Raw genomic sequence first — 9,367 nt, forward strand, 5'->3', positions numbered from 1 at the left:
CCGGCTTCGTGAATGAGGCCTACTAACGGTAAGACTGACTTTGTTCTTATACATACATATATATATATATATATATATATATATATATATATAAGTATTAACTATTAATATTATAATAGTATAAGGGTGTATTTTAAACATTTAAAATACTTGGTGGTTTAATCTATTAATTAAACTATACTCTTAATTTAATTAAACTTAAACCATATCTTTATGGAATTATTAACTCTTTTAATTAGACACTTTAATTAATTTAATGAAGTCCATAAAGTTTGAACTTTAACTTTTAAAATTCTTGGGTTTGGAATTAAAGTATATATGGGGTTTGACTTTACAAATTCCAAAACTTGAGGAGTGAGGACAAGTTTTGAACAATTCAAAAAACTTATGGTTTTCATAACTTATGAATTTTAAAGTGGTTTAATGGAAAAAACCCTTCAAGTTCCATAACTTGTAGACAAGTTATGGAAGACTTTAAAAGCATTAAAAATGTGACTCTTCATTTTTTCATAACTTATGGAATTTTTATGGGTTTTAAAATTCATAAATGTGACTTTTCATTTAACTTGAGGACAAGTTACAAAAACACATATTATGAACAACTTCAAGATTAATTTGGATTGAAAACAACTATCTCATAATTTTTCCTATTAATCTAAACAAACTCATAAACATGAACATTCATAATCAACATTTTTCAAGCATCATATAAACATATATAAAACTTGAAACCTTGATTATTATCCTTTATTTGGATGAGAATAAACATTACCATAGTATCAAAAAACAAATTTTATGAACAAAAACACTTTGCGGTAATGATTCTAATCCAAAACAGGCCAAAAAACTCGAAGATAAGCTGTCAGGGGGTCCAACTCGTCGAGTGCATGAACCAACTCGACGAGTTGGATGAATTTGTTCATGGACTCGTCGAGTCCATCACTGGACTCGTCGAGTCTGCTGTCCCGACAGCAAAAAATTCGATTTTTTTCAGTTTTTTTTTTTCAGCAACTTGCATCAAGTATAATTGAACCCATGGCTCTGATACCACTTCTTAGGATCGCTACAAGCCTAACCATGCCAACATAGAAGAACAGTGAGGTTCTATTTTCTAAAACCAATTGGTGATAGAAGAGATTACTCATTGTCTTATATGCTAGCCCCTCAAACCCAAGTTCCGCTATTGGTCTCCCCGCAACGACTGTTCATCAGATCCAATCCTTTTTCATACCGCCGATACTCTCGGGACACGCTCACCTGACCTGGGCCATAGGAAGACTTTCGATACAAGGCTTCAGGATCAACTTCGTTGGACCGGGAATTATCGGGGATTGTGCCACCTGTACCGACCACATCTTTCGGGTTACGACCGTAACTCTGATACCACTTCTTAGGTTTTGGTATACTACAACATCCTATGGTGCACATACAACCCTAAATACCTTGGATCTATGTTTTCACTAATTATACATGCAAATGGTTTCCAAGGTATTAATCTTACAACTAGCATGCATTTAACATAAAATTATAATATACTAGTTAGCATGACATACCTTTTGATGGAGCTTGAATTCTTGGTGTATTTGGCCTTAAAGAGCTTAGCCCCAATAGTGTGGAAGCCTCAAATGGAATCACAACACACCATGGACAAAGGATGAACTTGAGAGAGAATTCCATGCACACAAAAGACACCATGAACTCTAAAAAGATACAAGTGGCGATTTTGGGCAATGAAGTATCTATTTATATGTGGGATTTCTAGGGTCATGGATATAACCCAAATCCATACCCATGGGTTTTATGATCCATGGTTCATGTGGCCCAACACATATAAATATAACTAATTATCATAATTAGTCCCCATAGATTTAATTAGTCTCTTTCGACCACTAAATTAATTCCAAATTAATTCTTGATCACTACTAATTAAAACATATGATTTCATATTAATATATTATTACTTATAATATATTAATAAACCATAAATAACCTTCTCTCAAAAGTCCATCCTAACAAATTGTCCTGATGATATGCAACCCAAATGGACCATGCTACTCTCGGGTCGAATACATACCAATAATAGTTATGGGCTTAGACACCTAATCCAACATCCCCGTCGCGTGCTTAGCCAGATTGTACCCTCAACGTTAGGGGTTGTACGCCCAACGTACTCGCTGGGTGTTGGCTTTCTATTGACTTTTGCTGACTTTGACTTTTGGTCAAAGTTTAGGGTTTTGGACCTAGGAAGGGGCGAAATGGTCCTTTTTGCCCCTAGAAGGATTAACCATGGACCTCGGATTCGTGAGTGGCTTGGACCTTAATTTTAATTAAGGTTAATTATTTTGTTAACTAGGCAGAGTCTACATCTGGCAGTTCGGGTGCTAGGTTTTCGTGTCATCAGTATCAGGTGAGTCTCCTTACATACTCTTACTTATATGGTAGGATAGCTGTAATTTTATGACCAGCTGGGTCTAGCTGTTGTGTTGTGTTGTGTTGTGTTATGTTATGTTATGTTATATTATATTATGATATTTGGTGTGACTGGGGCTGTTGATAGCCAACCGAGGGTTGCGGATAACCTTGCGAGCATGCTGTTAGCTCACCGGGACTGCTGATAGTCCCAGGGTTGCTGATAATCCATAACTGTTTATTTATGTTGTGTTGTATGTGGTATCTTGGGGAACTCACTAAGATTTGTGCTTACAATTGTTGTTTTGTATGTGGCAGGTACTTCGCAGGACCGCGGGAAGGCGAAGGTCTGATTGTACACTCGCACTGGGAATTTATTACTGGTACATGATCTTTATGTACTCTGATAACAATGACACTTGCGCTTTGAAATGACTTGTAATTGATCTAGTTGTGAAACTATGTTTTTGGAAGTTTTAAAAATCGAAATTTTTTGTCTAAAATTTTAGGTGTTACAAACTAATCAACAATATGTCCGAGATTCCCGGGATCCTCCTTGAACAAGTATTTGCACGTTGTTTGACTTAGTATTCCCGAGTCTTAAGCTTGGTTGAAGTAGTTTTCTGTTGAGAATGAATCTTATGTTGACTAATTCTGCATATGTGAGAAAAAGAAAAATGAATATAGTCGTTATAAATGTTAGGAAGTATTAGTGATGACAATCAGGATCCTGAGATATGTTAAAGGATCCTGAGACTTCAGGGATATTAAGGATCCTGAATATGATTCTGGGATCCTGCCCCTAACAATGGGGCGTGTCGAGTTAGTGGTACGGGCTGCTACAAGTGCGGTCATGGTATTGAAAACTTTGTACCACTACCATACCAAGATTATGCAATTGGTATGGTACTACCAACCACACATCTTGACTACCAAACATATTGGTTACCAACATATTTGGTTTGGTTGGTTTTCCGTGGTACATATTTGTCAGCTCTATGCAAAATGTCATAGTAGGTAATAATATCACTCTCAACAATTTTGAGTTTATGTAAATTTTATAAACAACTAATGTCTTGATACAAATACAAAAATTAGATTATTAAAATAGCAATTGAAATTTTAAATAAAACAATTATTAAGGAGGTCTAAACCAATGTATAAAAAAATATGTATCAAATTTGATAAAATGTTAAGTGAATTCTTAATTCTCCATGTCAGAGTCGTAGAATTTACATAAAATAGGAGTAGCAACAAGGTGGTGCAAGGAGGAATGGTAATTACTAACGTGAATTAATTACTAATGAGAAGACGAACACAAATTTTACTACCAAAAATGAAAATCAAGCTTCTGATGCCCTTCAAAGATTATTAGTTTATTACTCTAGCAACCAAAACTTTGATCCATACAAGTCATATTACCACAATATTAAAATTCTATTATAGAATTATACTTTCAAATTATCTCTTATGATAGAATTATAATTTTATTTTTGAGTGAGATACCTCGTTGTTATAATAGTATTCTATTTCTTTTTTAGGATATTTGCATCTAATTTAGAGCTTCATCTCGAGGCTTAATACACTTTTTCTTCTTCTGCTTCTTCTTCATGGAATTATCTTCTACTTCGAAACTTGGTTGTGTCCATTCTAAGGGTTTCATTGTTACATGAATGGTGAAGTTTGAACTAAAGAGATTTCTGGTATAATATTTCTGATGAACGTAAAAGTGTGTTGCGAAAGACTATTAGCACGAACACATATTGTTTATGGGTGTGGAAGAAAAATTGAAAGTGTTTGGCAATATATATGTGTTAAGTATACGAGTATACATGAAGTGAGTTGTGCTTATCATTACTCTTGATCAATTTATTAATGGGGCTGACCATGTTAATGGACACATTATTGGCCCTTTAAAGCTGCCTACTAAGGAGCATGATACTTATGTAAATGAGGGGTTGATATTGTATGTTGAGCTCCTTCATCGTGTATTTAAAACACATATTACTAAGCTATTATATCCCTTAGTTGAATGACTTTTGATTTTCTCTTAGGCGTTGAAAATAGTTCTTTACAATGTGTAGTGTAGGTTAGGTTGTTGCATCTTCTTCATTGCACTTTGTAGATGTTCAGACACAATAATATGTAGGAAAGTAGATATGAGAATAGGAAATCCATACAACATCTTTGTATCTTACATGTTGTATTTTTAAACCCATTTTAGTTAAAAACTTGTTCAACAATATTAGCTTGGGGTGATTAGACGAAGAAGAGATCACATTCAAAGGAGAGAAGAATGAGAAACACCAACATCAAATAATGTCTAAATTGACATTTTACAACAGCACTAAAGTGTTATGCTCCTCAAGTGATTATCCATAATAAAGATTCAACTAATTTAAATTATATATTTCTATCATAAAATTTAATATATAATGTTTGGTAAAAATATAAATATATTTTTTAGCACGTCTTATGTTTATCTATATTTCGAATTAATTTTGTAGCAATCCAACTTATATTCAATGTATTTTATATTTTGGTCTCTGAAATCTTACATTGTTGGAAAGTATAATTGCATATGCCATCTTTGTGAAATATGTAAATAGATTTGACTTGGCATTCTATATAAAAATATAATATATATTATCTTACGACCTACCCAACATTGTGCAAAATTATTATCAAAAATAAGGGTGGCAATCCATAAGATTAGGATGTTACAAACAGTCACCTAAATAAAGGCTAGCTGAACGTTCACTTAAGTAGGAAAACCAGATATTGGTGCTTGTTGCACATATTTTTGTATGACGGTTGACAACATGATTTATTCTCTAAATAGAGCCAGAAGACCACAATGATGGTGTAGTAGATAACTAGAGTTACTAAATACCATATGGCGTGTGATACGTTTTCTTTAAGCCGTGTGTATCATGCCATGTGTGATACGTTTTCTTTAAGCCGTGTGTATCATGCCATGTAGCAAACGGGCAAAGTTTACGCATACCAGTTTCCTTGTCAGTCTAGAAGCCATTTGTTCTTGTACCAAGCGACAGCAATAACATACAAGAAGATGCCACCGGTGGTACCACCACCAACAGTGAATAAAAATTTACGCATACCAGTTTCCTTGTCAGCAGGGGTGTCACCATTGAAAAGCTCAATGGTAATGTTCATTCCAAAGGCTCCAGCCATGACCACGAGTGCCCCTACTATAAGAGTCGCGGTTGAGAGCATTACACCCATTTGCAGAAGATGGTTCTGCTTGTCATCCAACATGATGTTGATGTAGTCTTCCGTGTCGTCAACATACTCCCTCAGCTATACACGATTGCAAATTTATCATTAAGGAAAATGATGATTGATGTCTGATGATGGGTTGGATATATATATACCGTCGATAATTTATTCAGTGTACCATCAATCTGAACAAAATAGGCCTCCAACAACATTTCAAGTTCCTCAACATCATGGTGTTTGTTGATAACGCTTCGTGCATTGCTAGTTCGGGTCCCACGACTATCTCTGCCTCCAACAAATTGGTCCTGCTCAATATCACCTTCATTGGCTTTCATACCAGCAACTCTGATATCATCATACAGTTACACACATACAACTATCAGAAATGATTGAAACTATAGCATCACAAGCAAGGTGTTGAAAAAGATGCATGTGAACCTCTCATCATCATCATCATCATCTTCCATTTGTGACCGAAGAACTTGCTCCACAGCAGCTTGCTCGCTAACCGAAGCATTGTCGAGTTGCTGCTGCTGCTCCATCTTATCAGTCAGATACATTTCAGCCATATCTTCATCATCATCAAGTAAGTGCTCTAGTTCGTCTCGAACCTAATTCAATCAGTCTCAATCCATCATAAACGAAACCTCTTAAGACCAAAATTCAAAGCGCATACAAACCTTTTGAACACGTCCTGTTATAGCAACCAACCTACTTTTAATCTGGCGAACACGTTCCAAATTGAGAGTATTAATCTTAGTGGTCAACTTATCCAATGCCGGATGCGCTTCTTCATCCAATGTCCTTGCCTACTTCAGGATGATGATAACTAGATAAGAGAAGAAACAAGTTTACCAGTTAAAATCCTCAATAAAACTTTTCACCTCTTTTTCCAAGGAACTGCAGGCTGCCTCTAGGCATGCCTCAAGTGCAATGAACTCAAATTGAAGGAGTTTCAGTCCATCTCTGCTATCAAGAGAATGTATTCTGTCGGCTGTAACCTCTCTGCTGGTTGAGGCCTTTGACTGTGGCTCTCCCAGATCATACAGATTTCTCCACTCCGTATCAAAATAATTTGCCCTTCCCTCCTGTTACAATGCCATTTTAACATCAAATAATTAGGATCAAAGAATATCATGCTAGTTTCTATTTATTTCTTGATGCTTATTAACCAGCTCTACATTTTAACAATCAGAGTAACAGCTGCAAACTTTTTAACTCAATCTTACATTTCTACTACTCAGAATAACAAGTTTACAACTCCTTCATGTAATTTTAACCCAAGTATACTTTTCCTAAACAAATGGACTTGAAGGGAGATGACCATATGCCCTCTTACAGTTTTACCCACAATCACTGCCACCTAATCTTCTCCCAGATATATAGTAATCCTATCCTTGTTGTGCAACCAACCTCAATTCTTCTGCAACCACCCTGTGTGAACTAAAATCATACCCTTCTGTACTTACAGTTTATATAGGAACAGCTTATAGAGGAAATTTTGCAATCAAATTAGGGCAGCATTCTGAAAATATCAAAATATATTCTTGAAAATCATATGGACATCATACAATCTCTAATTCAAACAAATTCAATTCAACCAATACTAATTTTACATATCCCGAAGCCTTAATATCATTTCTTTACAAACTAGTACAAGGATATATAACAGATGAGAAAACGTTTGTGAGTCTTATTATCTAGACAAGGCAGAGATGAATGTAGAAATTTAGAGGAAATATATATATATATATATATATATATATATATATATATATATATATATATATATATAAAAACTAAATGACCTGAGATGCAGTTGCGTGATGATGCCGCACGATACAGCGTTGGAGCTCTTCGACGAGAGGAGCAACAGATGGATCTTTGGAATTAAGCAAAAGCACCTCATGTGCCGTAATTATGGCCTTAATGTGCTCCAGATTGATGACGATAGCCCGCTCTCGGCCAAGTACGGTGGAAGGATATGATAAAATAGGGTCGAGGATACGAAGATCGCGCGCAGGTAAGCCCGTTCGCCTCATGACAGTATGCTTACCGGCCTCGACAACTTGGGCCTGACCCATTGAATCAAGAAGGAGCCAGTGCCTCACTCCAGTTGCCTTCTTCCTGAGTGCTACTCCACCAACGTTCGTATGTGAGGCAGTTCGAGCGGGGTCGTCTTCTTCTGGGATGGTATCGACGGCATTGTCTTTCGACAGCGGAGGACGACGGCCCCTCATCGAGGTTTTATTGGCAAAAATGGAAAAGGACAACAGTTCACTTGTTTAAGTTTTTGAAAACTTATTGTTATCATTTTCTTTATAGTTTATTCTTTATTTTATATTCTCGTAAAAGCATTGATTATTTTTTACATTTATTATCAGAAAGTCTTTTATATAATTTTTTAATATTCCGAAATAAGATATTTTTAAGGGTTTTCTATAGTATGTTGGAAACAAGTTAGTATGGTCTTGAGACTATTTTTATTATATTGCCAAAACACATCTCGGATATGGAAAGTTCCCTCGCTAGGTCACATCAAGGTTTGAGGTTCTGAATCTTTTATTAGACGATGGACTCACGACAAACTAGAACCTAAAAGTGAGAGATGTATTTTCATTGGTTACCTACATAAGTCTTTTGGATACTTGTTCTACAGACCTAGTGAGAACGTGGTCTTTGTATCTCGAAGATAATTATTTCGTGAGAGAGAACTCATATTCAAAGAGCACAGTGGGAATGCTATTGATCTGGAAGAAATTCTAGAATTAATCAATGAAAGAACCTTTGAAGACACTAGCTCTCAACCAGAGGATGAGACTCTTGTTGCCCATTGACAGTTGACAACCTCTTCGCTGATCAGGTAGAGTTAACATGCCACCAACGTTCTATGGTTTCCATATAACGTCAGATGTTGATACGCTTATCAGTGATGATACACTGGTAAATTTGGATGAGCCAGATAACTACAAGGAAGCGATAGAGAGCCCTGAGGCTACCAAGTCGAAGAAGGCGATTGATAGTGAGATTCAGTCCATGTACAACAACCAAGTTTGGAATTTGGTTGATCACGTACTAGGTCGAAAGACAGTTGGTTGCAAATGGATCTTCAAGAAGAAGACCGACATGGATGGGAAAGTACACACGTTCAAGATACAACTAGTTGTGAAGGGCTTTACTCAAACCTTCGGGTGTAACGACGTAATTTTCAAAACAATTTTTCATTTTTAAATCATACTTTCAATCACACAATAATCACAAAAACATAATGTATCCACTGTGTCATAACAAAACATGTCCCAGAATCTCAATAACATAAACTCTATAAGTGTGTACGGATCATGCTGGCGCCTTCCCGCGATCCTCGCTAGTACCTGAAACACATAACACAACAACTGTAAGCATAAATGCTTAGTGAGTTCCCCAAAATACCACATACCACACATACGCCTTTCCAGGCCATAACTCTGTAGGATCTTCCGATCCATGAGTCTCAGGGGACTTCCGTCCCGAATCCTGGTAGACCTTCCAGTCCTACCCGTGTCGACCTTCCGGTCCTTAACCTCCTAACCTTCCGGTCCATATCAACCTGACCTTCCGGTCCTTACCATACATAACATACATAGCACATACATATCACATAACCGCATATAGCACATACATCATAGCATACAAGACCTTCCGGTCACACATAGGTACCCTTCCAGGTACAGTATAG

The 9,367-nt window shown here is 36.3% G+C and overlaps 1 protein-coding gene across 1 annotated transcript; it reads right to left on the reverse strand.

Moving 5' to 3' along the window:
* Window positions 1-5,109: 5,109 nt before the first annotated feature.
* LOC145161743 (magnesium transporter MRS2-3-like) lies at window positions 5,110-7,889 on the reverse strand. The gene is made up of 6 exons (XM_079081364.1): window positions 7,458-7,889; window positions 6,534-6,737; window positions 6,330-6,458; window positions 6,088-6,260; window positions 5,805-5,994; window positions 5,110-5,730 (listed from the first exon to the last, which is right to left on the reverse strand). Exons 1-6 carry the CDS (start codon window positions 7,887-7,889, stop codon window positions 5,428-5,430), a joined length of 1,431 nt encoding a protein of 476 aa, XP_078937490.1. The 3' UTR covers window positions 5,110-5,427.
* Window positions 7,890-9,367: the final 1,478 nt, after the last annotated feature.

Source organism: Lactuca virosa, chromosome 2 (assembly GCF_052849685.1).
Source record: "Lactuca virosa cultivar CGN04683 chromosome 2, Lactuca_virosa_CGN04683_v6, whole genome shotgun sequence".
NCBI lineage: Eukaryota > Viridiplantae > Streptophyta > Magnoliopsida > Asterales > Asteraceae > Lactuca > Lactuca virosa.

Excerpts from the sequence above, each read along its gene's own strand:
- LOC145161743 (XM_079081364.1), bottom strand. The coding sequence starts at position 7,889 with ATGAGGGGCCGTCGTCCTCCGCTGTCGAAAGACAATGCCGTCGATACC. Across the intron at positions 6,738-7,457 it reads ATCACGCAACTGCATCTCAG|GAGGGAAGGGCAAATTATTT; the intron begins GTCATTTAGTTT and ends GCATTGTAACAG. Across the intron at positions 6,261-6,329 it reads TAACAGGACGTGTTCAAAAG|GTTCGAGACGAACTAGAGCA; the intron begins GTTTGTATGCGC and ends TGATTGAATTAG.